This window comes from Lissotriton helveticus, chromosome 3_1 (assembly GCF_964261635.1).
Source record: "Lissotriton helveticus chromosome 3_1, aLisHel1.1, whole genome shotgun sequence".
NCBI lineage: Eukaryota > Metazoa > Chordata > Amphibia > Caudata > Salamandridae > Lissotriton > Lissotriton helveticus.
This window is the reverse complement of record NC_136061.1, coordinates 761,421,004-761,442,518: the sequence shown is the minus strand read 5'-3', so window position 1 is coordinate 761,442,518 and position 21,515 is coordinate 761,421,004. Positions and strand designations below refer to the sequence as shown.

Below are 21,515 nucleotides of genomic sequence, written 5' to 3'. Positions count from 1 at the left end.
AGCAGTTTGATTTGGCGCATCTGTAAGTAGTACGTACACGAAATTGCTCTCTACTGCCAGTGTTTAGGTTAAGTCTATTGTTGCAAATCCAAGGGATGATTTTAGTGAAACAATTTGGTACACTCTACAGCCATCCAAGCCCGCCCAAAGTAGAGCCGCCAGGTGTCATTGGATTGAGTTGAGATTATTGTAATGTTTAATGAGGCTTGCCATGGTACCACATCTTGTGTGGCAGGCAAGTCTTCCACCCACCTCATGTGCTATCTGAGTGCAGAGTACGAGTTTGAAAACTAAAAATAATCTTTGTACACGGGAACACAAGGAACCCCAGTGACATCTTGTTCTGGTTTGAGTAGTTTATTTGTGTGACTCCTTTTCATGCATATACCCACCATCTATGTCTTGTGTTTACCCCCCCCCAACATCAGATGCCCTTTTGCTTCTCAGTTGTCTCTCCCTATTTATCCCCATTACCCTAGTGATTATCCTTCCACCCTTTCCCCGACACCCCTCTTTACCACCCTTGCTCTTGGCTACACCTCCCTACACAGCAACAGGCATCCACCACTCATCAACCAAAGATAGCTTCTTTATGCCACTGATGGAGTGGGAACCACAGCGCCGGACAGCCTGCCATGAGTGCACAGAGCTGTTGCAGCGGGTGGGCCAGTAGAATTGAGCAGAACTTGATAAACAGTCATTCTCAAGAGCATCTTATTTGTTTGGTGCTAATCTATGTACACGTTATTGATATTGTGTCTTTTAATGATGTTTTCCAGTTGGCACTCATCCTTGTGGTGCCCCTGCGGCAGCAAGGGTCATCTCCTCACTCAGAGCGGCGCCAAATGATGCCATGGTCCTAACATCTTCTCATTTCCCGTCCAACAGGTCCAGGGGCCCTTCGACAAGATTGAGTTCAATAGAATGTGCTGGACGTTGTGTGCCAAGAAGAATCTGACAAAATCTCCCTTGCTCATCAGTGAAAGTGATGCCTTCAAAGTGTGGGGCATTTTCAACTTTTTGTCTGAGGATAAATATCCGTTGTTCATTGTGTCCGAGGAGGTAAGAACAAAGTTCAATTAAACGTGTCCCTGTTTTGGAAGATCACTTTATTCCTGCCCCTCATATCCTATGTTCAGAGTAAAATAATGTTTGATTGTAATAGATTTAAGGTGAACATACATGTACATTTCCAGTTGATTAACAATCTTAGACTCGTTGGTGGTTACTAAAATTCATTGGATCACCAATTAAAATTGGCAGTGAAATATGATGTGCAGCAAATCTTTATCATATAAATATATATACTTTTGAGTTATAATATTATATACCAGTACACTGCTTCATTAGGTTTGTCAATACATGCCTCCCATGTTATGGGCTCCAGCCTTAACACAGGGCCATAAAGCAGAAACTGGACATTTTCCACTCATTGCAGACTGGTGTATGATTTCATTAATGCATTGAGAAGAGGCAGAACCACCCACTTAATGGAAAATATGAACAGAAACTATTAGCAAAGACTTGACATTGGAAAATATGCATGCGTCACTGTAATCGAAAGACATATAGCCTATGGGTGACTTTAAAATAAAACACACATTGACAAAGCCAATCAGTCTGGTGTTGACTGCCAGACTTTTGACTTTGTCAGTGCTTGTTTTGTTTTGCAGGGATTTTTATAAAAACAGTGTTGCGTGAGCTGCTGGACCCTGGCCGATATGAGAAAACAGTTGCCTAAAGCTAAACTATTTCTTGATTTCAAAAAGCATAGCTTGCCACAATACCATAACTATATGTTGCACGCGGATGCACTCATTGTGATGTTAGCCAATGGCTGAAGTCGGCAGACACATTGTCCCATGCTATATATTGTACTAGGCAGAAAATAATGTCAATGGCACAACAACAGACCAATAAATTAATAGGGCTGGCTGAATGACCATATAAGTAAATACATTAAACATATAATATTAGTACAATCAAAAGACTTGGCTAATGCCAGACACAAAAACAATATTTTTGCGAAGATTTAAGAATGTTATATTAATGGCGGATAGAGCTACATTAGAAAACAAGCATTTGCAATGCAATAGGTCTCGCATTTGCGAGAGTTTAAGCTATTGGCATTGTAAATGACAAAGCCTTTTATTTATGTTTTGAAAACCAACACATAAATAAAAGGCATTGCGATTTACAATGCCAAAAGCTTAGACTCTCACAACTGCGAGACCTATTGCATTGCAAATGCTTGTTCAATATTTGGTCCGCTATTAACGCAATCATCATTATTCCCAAATTAGGCTGGTATTTCTGCGGCCACTATAAATGCAAAGCCGGAAATTAGGAGCGAGGTTGTGGCGTAAGGGCCAGAGCTGCTGACTTTGGACCTGGGGAACCGGTTCGAGCCTCCGCGTCGACTCAATAGCCTGCGATTCTGGACAAATCAAATAATGTCCCCATGCCTGCAAAAAATGAACGTGCCCTCGAGTACTGTAACTGGTACTCATTTAAAGCGCTCCAATATCTTCGGGTTGAGTTCACGCTATATAAAACTGCAAAAAAAAAAAAAATGCGGAGTCCTATAATACCTGAAACCCTGCATATTGTAATCTGTAAAATCGTGTTTTTGTAATAAAAAATCTCCTGTTGTTCAACTTTAGTTATAAGAATATAGCTCGTCTTTTCACCAGGCTTCTGCCCGCTGTACTGGGGTCAGTCACTAATCGTTTATGTCAGCGTGTTGCAGGAATAAAGGCAACACTCCACGTACAGGACACGGTGCACGTTTACAGAGACTTAAGTAGCTTTCTGACACCTGTTGATTCCAGGCCCCTTACTGCTGCTGGGGCTATTTTGCTACCCATGATTTTTAGGGAAATGTTTTTTTTACCCCTACAAAACTCATTCCCCTCCCAGGAGAAGGCAGCGTGCAGCCACATACTACACGCAGAACCCAGGGAAGAACTTAAAAACCAAAACAAGCCTTGGCAAAAACATTCAACCCGGCCCCACGCTGCAGGAGGCCGCGACCAGACTGGGAGTGCTGAGTTTTCACTGCTGCTCTGAAAGCAGTCACTAGCTTGAAGTCCACCGGAAACTGCCGAGTGGTCAGTCCGGCCCTGCAGCTCCCTCCATCCTGGCAGAACTGTGCACGTGGGAGAAGCAAGACGTCCACGTGCACTGCAGCACGGTTCCTCATTTTCAATACTGTGACCTCTCTTCAGGGCCTCTTGGTGACACTCGGCTCGACCTTTCCAGTCAAAGGTGCATGGATGCTCTCTGCCGCGAGACTCCGTTCCGCCTGTCCAGATGCACGGCCATCAGTAGGGGCAGCCCAAACAGAAAAGGGGGAGGGGGAGTACTCGCATATGGGGAAGAATGGAAGGGCCCAGTCTGGGGCATCAGTGCCACTTAACCCTTTCCCCAGTGCTTTTTCTCCCACCGTCATCTCACACAGTTCACTCTGGCCTGTCACACTCCTCTCCACTCAGTGTCGCTCTCATATCCAACTTGTACTTTCACCTCAATAGCCCTAAGCACTCCCCTGCTCACTGTCCTGTGCAATCACCCTCCCTGTGCCATCTCCCACAATGTGCCACCTCCCACCTCCCACCTCGTGCCACCTTCCACCCTGTCCCTCCTCAATCTGAACTCTTTGTGAACCTCAGAGTCTGCAGCAGCACAATCCTATGCCCAAGCAACTCTCCTTTCAAAAGACAGCCTTTCTCTTTCGGAACTTAAAATCATGCTTTTGTTCGCCAACGTCATTCTTATACGCAGTGTGATCAGGCCTCTTGCTTTTCATAAGGGTGCAGGGGAAGGTGGCGCGCAGCTGGTCCCGAGTAAAGTCCGAGAGGCCTGGCTTGCCCACAGCTCACCCTCAGCCCTCACCTGTGCGCCTCTGCATGTTGGTCCGCAGCAGGTCACCGCTGGAGAGATGCTTGAGCCCGAAGTGCTTGAGAATCCTGTCGGACACGGTGCCTTTCCCGGAACCCGGGGGCCCCATGATCACAGCCCGGAACAGCATGCGAGTGGCCATGACTTCAAGAGGTGGCCAGGAAGTGGCCCGAGGAACAGAAGGCCGCTAATTCAAGAGGGAAACACCCAGCACTCAGCTATCTGCCCGCTGGCCCAGCGCCCAGAGTGCAGTACTTCGTCAAGAGGCGCGCGCCAGTGCCCTGACTGCCCGACCCTGCTCTGCTCTGTTTTTCTCCCCTCCCCGCTCGCCGCCCTCTCCTGCTTTATCCCCGCCCTGTTCACCCTTATACCCTCCCCGTCCCTCCTCACGCCGCTCTGACGCTGCGGGAGGCGGTGTTGTTCTGGCAAAGTTCCAGGAAATGAATACACGCGATGCATATTAATGCATACCTTTAGATCCACCCGCACCCCGACGGGAAATAATAATACAACAAGCATTAGTTTGCTTTACTTTGAAAATGACTGTTTATTAAAAGATGCACAGCACAAATTCCGTAATAGCAGTGTGCGAGCCAGGGGAAGGCAGTTATCTGCAGTGATTAGAAACTGTGGAGGAGCGGTGCTATAAAATGTTTTTAAATACAGCTATACAAACTCCTTCCGCGATGTGTCCGGAAGTCAGGCAAAGTCGCCTGTGACGGGGGCGGGGCTGCGTCTGCACCGGAAAAGAAGGCAGGCGGAGTGAAAGCGTCTCGGGACGCCAGAAGGAGAGCGGAGTCCCTCTACATTGAACTGGTAAGTTGAAAAGAGGGGGGGGGCTCGGTGCACTCGTGTGTGTGTGTATGATGTGTGCGACGGCGTGTGTGTATGTGCATGCGTGTGTGTGGTGTTTTGAGCTTCCTAGGAGACAGCGCCTGGCCGCAGCGCTCGTTCACGTGCGCGTGTCAGTTTGGAATCGCCTCCAAGGCGATGCGCGCGGCCAGGATTGTCTCCTGGGAAGCTCACATGCCGACAATAGGGGCTCGGCGGAGACGCGCTTCGCGCGGCTAGCCGAGACCTAAAAATATAGGATCAAGGACAAGTATTAAAGCACATAAACGGAAGGGAGGAGTGAAGTTGCTAAAATCTAAATAAGCAGAGCCAAAACCAAGAGGTTTACAGTTTGAACTGGAGCTGTATATTTAATCTTCATTCTTTCTGTAATTTATTTTGTTATCCTTCTTTTCATGTCTTTTTCTACTTCTTTCTAATTTTCGTTTCTCGCTACCTTGCCGTATGTCTCTCATGCTGTCATTCTTTCCTTTCTTTGTCTCTTGCTTTCTTGCTCTTATTTTTTCTATCACGTTCACTCTGTCTCTTTCTCTCTATTTATCTCTCTTTCGCGGTCTCTAGGGCAAAGGGACACATATTATCCTTAGGGAATCCAAATATAAACCTTCTGAGAACCAGCTCTTGTGCAGTAAATGTTGTATGCAGCCTGTATAGCAGTGTTTCAAGTTATTTGACATCTGTGTATATGTATCGACACTCTGTATTAGGCAGTAGCTGATGACAGCTTTGAATGATCAGAAGTAGCTCTCAATAGGAAGGGTTGGAGACCCCTGGAATGCAGCACGTTTGCCGTGGATGGCACAAGCTCCTTTACATGCCAGTGCTAAAAATGATGCACGAACATAACAAGGATTTCAAAACATTACTCTTTAGAAATGCTTCAACTGACAGTTCCTTCATCGAAAACTCTTTACATGTGTTCCCTTTTTAAAAAAAATAAATATGTCTTTCTTACTTGGACGGTTCTCCTTGTTTTGAACTACAATAAACATTTGAAACGGGGAGAAATGCCACCTGTAGAGGAGTGGATATGTAGTTTCTAATGCCATTAAAGCATCCCTAAGATTTTATCGAAATGGGACATAAACTGTTCATTTCATGCCAAATTGTTCTGTGTGGCAGAGGTCAAAAGGTCCTATATCCATGTCCCTCAAATGGTATTAATGATGTCTTACAGAATCGACCATCAGACAAGATTAGCAATATTAGAAAGGGAATTAAAAATAAACAACACCAGGCAGGGACTTAGCACTATAGACTTCTGACCATGTTCATAATGCAGGCAGAATTACCAACAATGTTTTCAGAAAGTATTAGTAAGGATGACCTGTCAACCTGGTGTGGTGCTGCTGTTCGTGGATGCACCCCAAAGTATTGTGCTCCTCCCCACTGGCTTAAACTAACTCTCTGTTCCAACCCTTTGACCCTTAAGGGCACACTCCCAATATTAATACCACGGGGGTGCTGATCCCCTGGGGCTCAAGTTGTACCTGTGCTATGTGAACACCTACTGGACAGCACGTTTTGGAGGATGGCAAACGTTCGAATCATCTTGATGATGTAGACTTCTAGTAATTTCATAAACAATAATCACTGCACTGGGCCTTCATATATAGATGTGTAAGTTAATTAACTAATGGATTTTTATTTTATTCTTTTTCTTCTCTCTCGCTTTACATCTATTGGCAGTTCTCTTGTGGCATCACTTCCTCCTTTAGCCAGGTGCATCTGCATGCAAATTACGTTTTATTAAATAACATTTCTGGTTCTTCTATTCAGAAAGCACCAGGGACTTTTATGGGGGCATGATGCCTTTGCAGATGAGGTATTGTATCCCAAAAAATTGAAAACTCAATATATGCTGTTGTCCTTGCACACCATTCTTTCAATGTTTTAGTATTATTCTGAATGGTGATTAAAGGTAGAGTGCATGTCAACATGACTTTGAAATTGACTCTGTGGCCTATGGTTATTCGGAACGTCCCCATATAATTTAACATGCAGTTATGAAACATGGTCTTTCAGGGATTTTAAACTTCCAAAGATAGTCCATGTTCCTCTTGCTAGTCCTTGAAAAATATTCACTACCCACTTGGTAGCATCACAATGTAGAGTATACCTGGTACTGAAAGGTATCTCTAAAAGCCAGTTATCTGGCACTGCAGGATTTAGCGAAGAAACCATCATCATGGCAGTGAAGTGAATATAGTCCCTCAACGCAGGCTGAACTTCTTATGTCTCTTTTCTCAGACTGCATATCACACTCACTGCTACCTCCCCCACATATGCCGCATTTAATTTCACTGGGAACCTGTTGGTTCTCGCTACCCCTCCTTTTGCCATGGCCTTCATTGCCGCCCAAACCTCGTGCGGGGTTACCGGGCCCCCCAACACATCGGCAGTCTCTCCATCAAGGCTCTGTGGTTCTGTGGGGTCCAGAAACTTTGTCAAAGCCCCTGGTAATGACGCAGCGGAGGAGGGAAAAAACAGTGCGGTTTAATAGTTCTTGAATCTAAGGTTGATATACATTGCCCATATTTTCTGCCCCATTTTCTGACTCTATGTTAAGTCCCAGGGAGCTCCTGGCAGTGGGTTGGTCAACAGCGCTAACAAGGAACCCGCGTCATCCCTTGCTGCATGTGCCCGGGCCATGTATTTGCGATAGTGGAATCAACAGAGTTTCTCCATGCCCTTCGCAAATCCCAGACCCCTCCCTCTGAGGCCATTGTATGGGCATTATCTGCAAAATAGTCACAAATATCGTCACCTATTGTCCACCGGGAAACTCGGTCCTCCAAGGTTTCTACTTTGAGACGCCAGTCCGGAATCACCTGTCTCTCTCTGTGCCAGTCTAGAGTAAGCAAGATTTGATTATGGTCATATATGACATCGATATTCCGAGTGACATTTTATTTTTTATTTCTTTATTGGCAGTTTCAAGCAAATTACTATACTGACATAATCTAAGCAATGGTTATCAGTCTCTGTACATAGGAAACAACAAAAATATTTATAGCTCATCACTATCCACATCAATGCCTGGTACCCTTCCGACAACCGGTCAAGGGTCCACCCCCCCCAATCCCACCACCCTTCCTCCACCCACCAACATATCCCCACAGATACAGCAGGATCTTGTAATAGTACTACACAGTCTATCAAACATGCCATTGACTCGGTCATTCTTCCAGTTCAACAGAAAGGGAGCCTCTTATTAACCCTTTACTCAGGGGGGATCCGACTGGTAGTCTGAATCGTGGGCCTGAGTCAAGGACAGCAGCATTGCACTCCCGACCTGCAAGACCTCCTGAGCCTACTCGTCCTCAAGTGGGCCCCCTCCATTCCAATATATGGCTATGCATCTCTTCTGCACAACTAATCCAAGCACCTCGTATCGTTTACTGATCCTCCTTTTAGGGTCGCTCGGTAAGAGCCCCATGGCACACTGCACGGCTGTACAGGGAATTGATTACCCAACCCACTGCCTCTGTAAGTGAGCAAGGACCTGATCCCAGAACACTATCAAGGAAGGACAGTACCACAGCATATGTAGAAAATCAGTCCCCTCTGCACACACTTGGGGCATCCACTTCACCGGGAGGGGTAGATCGCATGCAGTCCCTTTGGGGACAAGTAAGTCATATGAATCATATTGTAGAAGTTTAAATCGGGTGCTAACCGCCACCGTACGAACCCCACCATAAATTCTTTATCCGTATTTGGCGATAAGGGACACAGCTACATACTATTGCATTGTATCTTCAACCCTAAGCTGCTTAGGTTGTCTATCAGATCGAAGCGCCCGGTATAAGTGTGGGATGATTCTGCGTCCCCCCATAATAGCTAAAAGTGTCACCAACGTGTGTGTGTGTGTCCTGGTGCCTCTGGAAATGAGGGCCAAAGCTGCCAGGCCATTGCAGCTAACATAGCGTATTGCAGGAACTGTCCGTGCCCTACATTAAATGTCGCAATAGCATCTCTGAGGGACACAAAACGGCCCCCGGGTACAAGTCGGACAGCATAATACAACCACCATCCAGCCATTTCTCCACAGACATCACCAAGGCCACCTGTGCAAACAGGTAGATTAACCAAAAATCCAGCTCGGGGCAAATGGCACCCACCCATCGAAAAATGTACTTCACTACTCTTTCCCATATTCACCCTATCAACCGAACGAGATATGGAAGTCTCCTGTGCATACCCCACCCCTCATTAGGAGGGCTCCAATCTTTTACCCTCCCACAGAAGCTCCAATACTAGTTTGTTCAGCTCCCCGAAGACTTTCCTCTGAAGTTCATAGAGGGTGCTTTGCATTATGTAGAGACACTGCGGCAATACCACCATTTTTATTAGAGCTATTCTGCCCATCAGGGAGTGGCGTAGAGTACCCCAGACTTAATATAAGGCCGTAGATTATCTAAGACCCTACCCATATTACCAGCATCAAACTGGGACTGATCACGGGTGATATAAATGCCTAAGTATTTCACACCTTCAACTGACCAGGGCAAATCAACGTTTGGTAAGCTAGTCAAAGGGCACTCACCCAACAGTCCCAGAGGCAACAAGCCCGATTTGTTAGGGTTGAGTTTCAGTCCCGACATTTCCCAAAACTCCGACATCACCGCCAAGAGTATTGTGCCAATACATTTGGTTGTCACAGGTAAATCATAGCGACGTCCCCATATAGTGAGACTACGTGTTCCGTTGATCCCACCGGGATGCCCTATCCCTTAAGTGCATATCGGAGTTGGCAAGCCAGAGGCTCCATTGCCATGGTGAAGATCAACAGGGACAGAGGGCATCCTGTCTCGTGCCCCTCTGTAGAAGGATTTCCATCGGGATGTACAGCCTGGTTTGCACCCTCGCCACCGGGCTTGTATATATGATCTGGAACCATTTAATAAAACGGGGACCTAACCCCATCCGTACCAGTGCCAGCCATAGGTGTTCCCTTGACACTGAGTCAAAGGCTTGCTTGATGTCCAAAAAAAGAAATTGTGCATGGATGGCCTTGTATGGCCGCTGAGTGCAAAACCTGCGCCTACAGGCTCAGGTTACACTGGATGTTTCTCCGGGGAATAAAACTGGATTGAGCTTCATGAATCAGCTGGAGTAAACATGGAAGCAGCCGGTGTGCAAGATGGTGACTCAAAAGCTTGAGATCAGCATTTCATATAGAAATGGGCCTGTAGAGCCCAATTCTAGGGGGTCTTTACCCTGTTTTGAGATTACTGCGATCAGTGCCATCCTCATTGAACGCGGAAGGGTTGCCCCATCAAATGCTTCCACATAAACCTCCAATAGCCTATCCACCAAGGGTTGGGGGAAGCTCTTATAAAATTCCACCGATAGGCCATCACTCCCTGGTGATTTTACTGGCTTCTTGGCCCTCACAGTTCTCCTCAGTTCCTGATTGGAGAACAGAGCCCCCAACTCTTCTCTCCCCAATAATTCAAGCGCACCGAGTGGGAGTGCCTCTAGATACTCCGACATCTCTTGTGGCACTGCTGTCCCTTGAAGTGCTGTATAAACACTCTGGAGGTGATCCTCAAAAGCAGTATTAATAGCCTGCTGTGTGTCACACATAGTGCCCGACGTATCAACAACAGCTAGGATAGGATAGGACACAGCCTCTGCTCATATCAAAGTTCCAACATGCTTCCTGCATTCTCCTCCTCCAGATACCACTTTCTCCTCATCATCTTTCTAGTGTACCTTTCCAATGGGTCCCAGAGCTCACACACACTCACTTTTTGCTCCCACCATTCTGTCTGTGCGGAAGGGTTAGTCGGAAGCGCGTCTCCCAGCCTTATCAGTTCACTCTCCTGTCTTGTAGTATCATCTTCTAAGACATGCTTCACCACCATGGCCATACACACCCCCTCATCACCACCTTCATGGTGTCCCACTCCATTGCCCTACTTCCCAGCTTTCATCAAAATACAGAGTAAGTGTAGTAGAGACTGCATCCCAGAACACCGGCTCCGACAAAGCCTCTTCATTCAGTCTCCACTGTGGTATCCTGATTGGACTTATGCCTTTGGACTGTGTGAGCAGCAAAGGCACACTGCATGGTCTGAGATATATCTGGCCAAAAATTGCACTTCCAGCACTCTAGAGGTGGCCGATGATTGGACAAAAAAAAATCAAGACTGCTGTATGTACCAGCCGCCAGAGTGAAGCAGGAAAACACTTGTGTAATGGTATGGCATTGACGCCAGATGTCCACCAACTTTACACTATCCTGTACCTGAAGTAGAGCCCCAGTGGCATGGGGCTTGATTCCACTCACAGGACGGAGACCTACCCATAGCCCCATCCACTGCACAATTGAGATTGCCCATCAGCATGCCCTTGGTGCCCGATGACACCTGTAGTGCTTTCACCACCATTCCCTAACATTCCCTATCATCCGTGTTTGGCGCATACACATTAACAAGACATGTGTCGTGAGCGTCCAGCGTCCCCCTCTAGGATAACATAGCGCCCCTCTTTAGCCCTAAGGCTGAGTGGGTTTAAATGGGACCCTTGGGGCCAACGATATCAAGACTTCCCTGGCACAACCTGAGTAGGAGGTGGAAAACAACTGTCCCCTCCAGTGCTTTTTCAGCTTGGTGATACTATCTCCCAGTGTGTGTGTTTCCTGCAAAAATTCAATTGCCACCCCATACCTCTTAAGACATTGCAGTACCCTATTGTGTTTTTTTGGGTTAGTTAGCTTCCTGACATTCCATGTCAGAAATCTATATTTGGTTACCATGTCGTGTGTGCACCCACCTCGAAAGGCTGCTCCCGATGTACTAACGGAGTACCCCTAGCCTCCCCAACTGAAAACCAAACTGCAGCAATACAGAGATCGCATGACAGGAAAATGAGCTAAAAAACTTCATCCCACATCCACCCTGACCCACGAGTGGTATCCACCAATCCCTACTGGCACAACTTATGGTCATGAGAGTCGTAACCCCTGCCCCAGTGAACCATCCCAACCCCCCTCTCTACACCACAAACTCACTAACAAGTAGAAAGTATAGCAAAAGTCCAAGTATCAGTATAATTGATTGGGACCCCCATACTGCAGTCGATCGCAAGCCCCAAAACTGAGCTCGGCAACTTGCTGCCGTCTGGGCCCTAGACCGGGAAGCTATAGTCCCCTTCTGCAATACACAAATAATAATGAATACAATCTCATGTGTAGGGCCCCATGGCAATCCAACCTAGGAATAAGGAGTAGTTAAGAGCCAAACGTGGCATTCTTAGGCAAAAGAACACACTGCCCACCCCTCCCCACCCTGTACCTGCAGTGTAGGTCTTCAATTGGCTGCCTCTGTTCATGTACCAGTTCCAGACTCAGAAGGCAGTGCATCAATTTGGGTTTTCGGGCCAGAGTCTAAAGGAGAGAAGGCATTCTGAGTCTCGAGGGGTTCTCGGTCAGTTCGAAGTGTACCATCCAGATTAAGTAGGATCCGACCCCCGTTGTATCTGGGTTAATTTCATTCCTTCATGTTGAAATCTCTTGGTGGCTTTGGGACTGCCTCGTCCCTCTGTGCCTCTGCTCACTCCATTCGAAGCCAGTATCCTCACGCTGGAGGCCTAATGAGCCAGGCCACTACTGTGCCTTTCTGGGAGTCTCAAAAAGAACACCATGCCCTCATATTGAATGTTCAGTCGTGTGGGGAATAACCAACTGTATCTAATTTCCAGAGCCCTCAGGCACCATTTGAGTGGCAAATAACTGTTACGCTGGTCCTGAACCTTCCTAGTATAATCAGGATATATTTCGATTGGGGTATCCTCGTATGTTGGTGGGCCGTGGACCTGAACATCCTGCAGAATTGCGTCTCTCTCCCTATAGTTAAGGAGACAGGTCATAATGACCCAAGGGGGCACTCTGGGGACGTGGTGGCTGGCCCAACGCCCTGTGGGCCAGTTCTATTGTGAAGAATTTGGACAGTCATATTGGACCACGTGCAATGGTGAGCCATTCCTCCAAGAAAAGATCTGCTGAGGTTTCCTCAGCCTATTCCGGGAATCCCAGAAAGCACAAGTTATTGCACCAGGACCTCCTCTCGGCATCCTTCTGTCCCCGTTCCAACTGCGCTGTGCTGCATTTGAGCCCAGTCACTGTTGTCTGCAAATCGCGCATTGTTGTCTTCAGAGTTGCCACAGCCGCCTCTGTGGATGCAACCCTATCCACCACTTTGCAGAGGTCTATGCGCACCAAATTAATGTTGATCATCGCATCCATTTTTGATTCCAGCGCAGCTCTTGACACCTGAATGACCTCCAATATTGCAACCGTTCCCTGTGTGTGTTCATTGCTCTCCACTTTAGGAGACTCCCCCTGCTCAAGCAGGCTCGTTCCTGGCACCGTGCACTGTACTATCTTGTTGGATTGCCCTGCCCTTGCAGCTTTATCCTTCTCCATGTTGGTGCCAGGGAGGGGTCAAGGTAAAAAGGCGAGTCACCACGGAGGGAGAAACTGGGAGCCTACCCCCCTATTTGCTGGGTCTTCTTACATGGGCTGCACAGGTAGGTCTCCTCTGGGTTTCAGCACTCGCCCTCCTTTCTGAGGGCTCATTGCCCCTACAACTGCTTTTCCAGTCCTCTTCTAGCTTCAGCACTACCTGTGGGGCGGGAGACCATATGGGGTGCAGGCAATCCCTTCAGCAGGAGTCTAGGCTGTCCCCTGGACACCCTTGGTCAAAATGCACGGCAAAGTCCCTCCAGGGGCATCTCCTCCCATGGGGCGACGACTCTGATGATCCCTAGGGGTCCCGAGCAGCCTATCCCAATTTAAATATCAGCCGTTGCACCAGGGCGTCGGGGAGGGGGGCAACGGGGCATGATTAAACAGTATGTTGCCTTCTGTGTTCCCCTCCTGTCCCAGCAGGGTCCCTCAAGGAGGCCAAGAGGACCCGCTGGCTCTCCCCACCAAGTCTAGTGGTAGGCACTCTCCATCCCACCTTAACTGTTATTTTGCCACGGAAATCTATCAGGCTCCCCCTTCAGTTGCGACCCCGACTCACTGCTTCTGGGCCGGGTCTTTGTGCCTCCGCCCCACTTCAAAACAAAAATCTGCTGCTTCAGTAGCTCGAGCTCTCTGCCTGCTCGACAGCCAACGTTCCTTCTGGCAGGCACACGCCTGTGCACCTGGCTCACTCAGGTCGGAGAGGCCCACCACGACTCGTGAAAACAGAGTTCTGGCTCCCCCTCCTTTGTGCTCCAATGTCGGAGCCACGTCTGGATCACCGGCTCACTCTACTGAGCCAGCCGGAGCGACAATACTGCTGAAATGGCATCTCTCTGTCGGCTCCCCAGCCAGTCTTTCAACTCGGCCCGCTCCGTTCCTCTTACTGCAACGTGGGCTTCCCAGCCTGATCACAGGCCGCATCCAGGGGGAGACGTTTTCAGCTAAGTTCTCGGCTCCACATCACCTCTGTATCCGCCACGAAGCTGCGATTTCCACTCACGGGTCGCTTCCCACCACTTCCCACCATCAGGCATTATAGTGCATACAGCCAGGGTAGGATTAGTTAGGATTTGTGAGCCCGGGCCAGGAGCTTCACGGAACCATGACTACATGGCCATCTTGGCAAGCCACGCCCCTGATTTTCCGAGTGACCTACTTGTCCACGTAGGGGAGCAAAGGAAGGGCTCTAGCCAGACATGGAGATCGTGTATCCTGAGAACAAAGAGTAGTCCCTATCACCCCGTTTCATGTGATGCCAGGAATCAGTGAGGGCACAGCACTGTTGCCAGTCACAAAAGGTGTGAGCCATTGTCATCACTTGGGATTCAACCACTGGTGGATGAGAGCAATCCACTGAAGGGTCGGCTACACAGTTGAAATCCACACCCAATATGATGTGCTTTATGAGGGGTGGTTTCATCTTCCTGGATATTTCTTCAAGGAATCAGCCTTGCTCTGAGTTAGGCGCATAAAATCCCACCATAACCAAGTCGCGCCCTGCCAGCCTGCCCAATACCAGGACATACCTCCCATTGGGGTCTATGAGTTCTCCTGTTTTTTTAAACCGGAACCCCGGACAGACCCAGATTAAGACACCTCTGGCAAATGTAGAATACTTAGTGGCCAGAAATTGCCCCCTCCACCTCTTGTGTTACGCATATCTTTCAGGGCCAGTGAGATGTGTTTCTTAGAGGAGGACAGCGTGCGTTCCTCGCTGTTTAAGGTAAGCATGTATGTTATATCTTTTGGACATATTATTCAGACCTCTGATCTTCCAGCTAATGAACGTGTATGTTAAGTGGGATGTCATAGCAGTGCAACAAGTTAGTGTTGCAGGCCAGCTATCTTCTGGTGGTCACCAGACTTGGTGACAGTAGTTGTGCACCACCGCCCATGGAGATGTGCATCAAAGGCATGAAAAGCACAATAAGACAGCCCCAAAAACTTAACAGTAACAACCCAAGCACCAGGACAAGAAGTGGAGCCACCCTCATCCAAACTGGCCAACTAATTGGCAACATTTTTACATATCTCATTCTCACAATTCAGAGAAAAGTGGAGGAATGCCTTCAATCTGACGCATCCTGGCTGCGCTCTGTGCCATCCAAATTTGACATCACAACATGTTGCAACAAGCCTAACCCACCCCCTCCCCCCAGACGGCTGCTATCAATGTGGGGCTCTCAACTCCTGCATGGCAACAAAGTTTCCCCCATGGAGTAGGCAAGCCTCACAAGTTTGATTCCTTCAAATCAGTTCATCTGTACTTCCTTGTGTGACATGTGGGGAGCAAGGTGTTGGTCGTGTGGGACGAGAGCAAGCCATTGTATGAACTGAGTGCTCTTGGAGGGCTTGATACCACTCCTCTCATGAACACCACTGCTTCGACTGATTTTTGGCTCTCCTGCAATGCATGGGCCTGAGACGTTACCGCTGCTGTGCTGTGTTTAACTTTCTTGCTCAGCCGTCCACAATGTCTTTGTGCTTTCTCCGTATCGATGTTCGTGCTCTGGTGGGGCAGTTGATCTAGCCAAATCCAGACCTGAGTCAACGCTGTAAAAAAAGTGTGTTGTGCCCTCATAATAATTCCCATCTTTCGGAGCCGCTTCTTAGACTCAGTGAAGGACACCCACTGTTGCTGAACCTACCTCATGAAGTCAGAAAATATAACTTTCCTATTCTCCACACGGATGTCCCCCTTGAGGCGTGCCTGGGCCAAGATATGGTCCCGGTCCTTGAAATGGAGTACTTTAGCTACATCTGGGCAAGGGCCAGTGCACAGCTGTGGAGGATAGGAGGGCCCCTGGTGTGCCCTTTCCAGCTAAAAAAAAGTGGTGAGAGACCTTCAGGGCTAGCTCTATGCAGAGCATTGTTTCCAGGTAGGTTGTCATATCTGAACTTGGTTGTTCAATGCACTCTGGGCGCCCAATTATTCTTAGATTGCTCCACCAACCTCTGTTTTCGGCATCTTCGGCTCACATTTCTGCGTGCCATAGTGGTCATTTTCTCTTTTATTGTAGTAAGGTCCGGTACCACAGCCTACAATGTGCGTTCAGAGGTAGTGACTCGCTCTGCCAACTTTCTGTGGTCATCACTCAGCAGGCTGTGGTCCATCTCTAATTTGTGGAATCTGAGTTTGAGCGCTTCACAGGATGCGGCAATAGCTTGTAAGATATGTCCAACGTTGCACCGGTGTGTTCAGCTTGAGATGGGAGATCGGCACTCAGATGATCAAGCCTACAACGATACCTTCAGCTACACAGCGACTAGAGTCCCCAGGGGGGGGGGACCCCAAGAATTTGGCTGTGCTGGCATTCACCTCTCCTGGTGCTGTGGAGCGATCAATATCCTAGGCTAGTCTGTACAACAGTATGTGCCTGGCTTGGACTCCATTTTAGGAATCACCGGCAGGGGGAGGAGGGTACACAGGGGAGAGGATTCTCCCAACCCTAGGTAGTCTGTGGTTGGGGCAACCAGCAACCCAGTAGGTGTATGCACATCCAGCGCACAGGAATAGGCCTATGATGGGCAGAAAATTCAGTGCGTATTGCTACTGTCTTTACCCTATGTGTTTTAGCCGTGAGGTCGCACCAACTGTGGGGGTGAGATTCATGAGGGTGCCCTCCCCGTCGTGGCATTAAGCGCAAGGGCACTGCCCCAAGAGCATTCAGCACTCCTGGTCAGGGACACCTGCCATAGTGTGCCCTGCAGTTACGTGGTAAGCCAGGTCCCCACCCCGGCCCTCTTCTCACCAGGCCCGGCTTCGCGTATTTTCTGCCACCATGCTCCGGTGGGTGCTAAATGCCAGGTCACTTGTTCTCCCCAGGGCTGGTGGGAGTGTCTGGTCACCGGCTCATCAACTTCTTTTCCTTTCCATTATGGGGCCTTGTGGTGTAGCTGCCGGGTTTGTGTTAAGCACTCGGCCATCGAAGGCTTTGGCCCCGCTCCAGGCCCTCAGCCGCTGTCTCTAGGCCTTGAAGGCAACTGCTCGGAGGGACCTCAGGCTCTAAGTGCCCCAGCTGGTTCCTGATGATGTGTTTATTGTCCCCACTGCACCCACTATCCTCTATCTGGAGGGGAGGAAAGCCACAGTGGTACCTATCCTCAGTCTCCTGACCTCATAGATGTTCTCTGCAGCAACCAGGATTTTTGGGGGGATCATGTCTCGATTGTCACTGCTATCTCCCAGCTGCGAGACCAGAGTACTGCTGTGGCCCCTTCTTGCTCTCGGAGCTCGCTGTCTGTTGTTTTCTTCCTCCCTATCTGCTCCACCGCCATTCTCACAGATATAATTTGGCTGCTGATAGCCCTACATCACCCCGACGGGCCATTACTGATGTCGTACCCTTGCATTTCCGGCACGCACCTCCAGTGATGGAGCTGTTCAGCCCCTGCCGCCCGCAAGCTGTCCGGGCCCTCATTGAGCTGCCATTTTGTTTGTCAGCCTCGCCTCAGTCACTCAGATCATGAAACCTGTGGTAGCACTCTTTCTTTATGCAGGTAGGGATCCGGAGACACAGCCAGCTATCCCCCAGTCACCCTCCTGGGGCGAGAACGGCCAGGGTGTCTCAGAATGCTGCTGTATGGTGGTGCTGGGCCAGGAGTGCCGCTGTTACAGGTCTACTTCCATTGGTGTCAGGCCACACCCCATTATCCATGACACTTAGGGCCTAGTTACGACCTAAGAGCATAGTGGTGGCGTGGTCGATTACTACTTTTCATTGGTCTGGGGAGGGCGGCGTGGGGTTCCCCCGGCGGTGCCCTTTAAAAGGCAGCAGTGCCTTTTAAAAGGGCACTGCAATGGGAACGCCTCACAAGGTTCCTGCACAGCAGGGAATCAAAAGTCCATTTCATGCAGGAACATATGTGCATGCACAGAGGGGGGCACATGTTATGGCCCCATGTGTGCATCCACATGTGTCTGAGGCACCTTTGTTTCCTCTCTGCTAGGCTTTTCATGGCAGTGGAACCGCCATGAAAAGCCTTGCTTAGAGGAAACTCGTAATATGCTTGGCAGGACCGTGGCGGTGCGCCAAGCCACGGTCCCGCCAAGCATATTGCGGTCTTGAACTGCCACTCCTACCCCAGGAAACAGGGTTCCCTGGCATAACTGGCAGTCCTAGTGCGCTCCGACTGCCGGAGTCATAATTGGGTGCAGGCCCGGACTGGCCGTTGCGGGCACCGGGCAATCCCCCGGTCGGCCGCATGGGTGGGGGCCGGTTTTGGGCCCCAGGGGGCCGTTTTTGTTACAGGGCCGTTTTTTGCAGCATACGGACCTGTAACAAAATCGGCCGAAAACCGGCCCTCACAAAGAGTGCGGTCGCACCCCCAGGGGAGAGGGGGGGCCGGCTGAGCACTTTGCCAGGGCCGATTTCGGTCCCCAGTCCGGCCCTGATTGGGTGGTCGGACTGCCGGTGCGGCGGTGGATGGATCCACCACGAGGGTGGTGTCCCGAGGACCGTCGGACTCGTAATCTGGTTTTAAGTGTTGCATTTTAACTCACAAGAGGATTAATAGGATTATTTCTGTTACTGAAATGTGGGTACAGTTGTTAAAAGAAGATTGAATGTTAACTTGAAAGGGGGCAGCTGTTCAAGCTGAAACATATGCAATATGGATTTGTCCAATGCTAATTAGTCATTTGGAACAGTGTCTTCAGAGATTGTTTATATCGAAACAAATGAGAACTTTGAAAGAGCTAACGGAAATGTGCATCTCGATTACCTTGTTTGCCCTTTCAAACCCAGCTGACATATTTTTGTAATGTACATTTCTTGAAACTGGTTTAGAGAGTTACACCACACCTAGCAAAGTCACTTCCAGAGTAAAGTTCTACTTATGCTAAGTGTGGTGTAAATTCGTTCAGCTGTTTTTATTATGGAGAGTACAGTGAGGAATCTTGTAGGGGATAAAATGAGAAATGTAATAAACTCTTTTCACTCAAAATTCTAATCTAACCATACAGCTTTAGGAGCAATAGGTCATCATACTTATGGGGTTAAATGCCTGCTCAAAAAAGTGCTTCTTTTTAAAGCGCTTGTTCTGTTACAAGAAATTACAAGTTTGCCAGGCTTGCGTCACTAACAGTGAATCCAAACTGCCAAATCAAGCCACGGGGCTAATCGCACAATAACAGCCCTGCCATGTGACTAGTGGGAAGTGAGATTAAATTAGTTTCTGCCGAGTTGTGCATTAAGTGGTTGCGTCAGTCGCCTGCGGCTGCAAACCTCTGCATCAAAAGCATTGGCCTCTGGGCAGCAAAGAGTTAATCCTTCCTGGCATCGCCCCAGGCAGGCCTCGTCTGCTTTGTCAGTGTTAAAGGTAAATGTGCCTTCTATTGTTTGACCGACTTCTCTTGCGAAACCCTTCCTTCTGCTTCCCCTCGAGTGACGTGTTCTTAACCTCGTCTCGATGAATCACTCGGCCTCCAGTGTTCAGCCGTGCATGAGTAATGCACTGACCGGCCGTGCAGTGCTCGCCTGGGCCTTAAGAATGCTCGTCTACGCTAACTTCTGAATCTCTACATCCTTATCAAGAGGATTTCATTTTCTGCTGAACACAAAAACAGTTCCAGGAAGAAAAAAAAACTCCATCAAACTCTTCCTTCCCCCCCTGTTGATCATGCCTTGCTTGTGATGTGGGTTTCTCGCTGGCAGAGATGTGTGCGCATGGGGTTCAAGGCCCGAGGAGGGGCGGGGGTCCTGGTGTGTGTGTGTGGGGGGGGGGGGGGGGGGGAGGGGGGAGAGAGGGAGGAGTACAAGTGCCAGCCATGTCTGAAAGCCCTAGACACTCGTTTGTTAATAAGAATATGTAGCAGGATAATACATGGTTGATTAGTATTGAAAAATTGCAAAAACTGGCAAAAACCTGACAAATGTAACAAGTTGGATTTCAGTGTCTATTTACTTAGTAGGCATAAATCCGACACTGCTTACAGCAGGTGACAGATGCTGATATTTGGAATATACGGCTAACTTGTATAATAAAGAAGAATTAAACAAATAAAAAAAGAGTCCCTTATGAATTAAAACAGATCTGCAACAACAAGCTTTATTTTTTACTCTATCCGTTCTCTGATCATGAATCCTGTCTATTACCCGCCGCCACAATTGTGGTGAGGCAGTAAATAGCATAACAAAATTACAAAAGGAGTAGGTTGAAAAACACAGCTGGTTCAAAGTTGCATTTAAGTGGACCCTTTGACGTCGTAATGACCTCATAGGGCTGACTTTTTGCAGGGCCTAAAATTATCAAAATTACAACTAAACCTAAAGTTTGAATAACGCGATAGTCACTAGACTCCAGAGGCATTGCTCGAAATTGTCTTGTATAAGAAGTAGAAAATCTATTTTAAGTACAGGTTTTTCAGTCTGTCAACATTATTTAATTATGCCAAGCATAGTGGCCAAGTTGGCTAGTGCATTAACTGTAGGGAGATTCATTTGACCCCAAGCAAATGTCACTGGCTCTCAAAGTTGAAAAGTCTGTAGAATTTCAACAAATGTAAAGTGTCAACTTCTTGACCTCACCATGTGAGTTAAGTAAAGAGGTCAAAGCATTTGACCCGAATAATTATTTGTTATCTTTGCTGGTAGGTAAGAACATATTTTGAGGCCTAACTTGTTCCACTTTTAGGCCCAGTAAAGCGTTCCATCTGATCCTGAGAGTCCTAATGGAGGGAAATGGGTTAAAACTACAGAAAGTAAACAGGGCTATGAGAGCTGGGTATTCTTTCTATTCCTGACACTGCCTTCCTGTCCTCTGAACCCAGGGGTAGCAATCACTGTGGAAGAGGTTCTGAGGTGCAAGGCTGTGTCATCAGCTGCTACTCCTAGCCTAGGATACAGGTGATATCACATGATCAAGAATCAGACCATTTTGGTGGATGTCTGCAATATATCAAGAAACTGTTGAATAAAAAATGCAAACAGTAGAAAACTAAAAGTAAGAAAGCGTTTCTTATTCTTGGATCGGTCTTGGGACACCTATTTTTAGGTCGAGGACCGAAAGGCTGCGCTTGCACAGTCTCCGGGAGGAGATTTTATGTTTTTGAGTACGGGGCTTGAACCCGCCTCTCTCCTCCATCTCTCCTCCATTGGCTGGCTTCCTAAACGGAGGCCAGCCATTGGAGGAGAGAGGTGTCACTCCAAACAAGCCCCGTCTCTTTCGGATTCGGGGGCGTGTTTTTGGCGTTCTTTCCACCTGTGACGTCATCCGTCACTCAGAAGCCAAAAACACGCCCCGAATCCGAAAATTTTCGAATGTTTGCGGCCGCCATTTTTTT

At 48.3% G+C, this 21,515-nt stretch overlaps 1 protein-coding gene across 1 annotated transcript in view; it reads left to right on the top strand.

Annotated features, from left to right (window-relative positions):
• The window catches only part of SWAP70 (switching B cell complex subunit SWAP70), a 434,919-nt gene that overhangs the window by 167,350 nt on the left and 246,054 nt on the right, over positions 1-21,515 (top strand). The window contains exon 3 of the mRNA XM_078680959.1: positions 889-1,062. Within this exon, the coding sequence (XP_078537085.1) occupies positions 889-1,062 (174 nt within the window). The remainder of the gene's footprint in view (positions 1-888; positions 1,063-21,515) is intronic.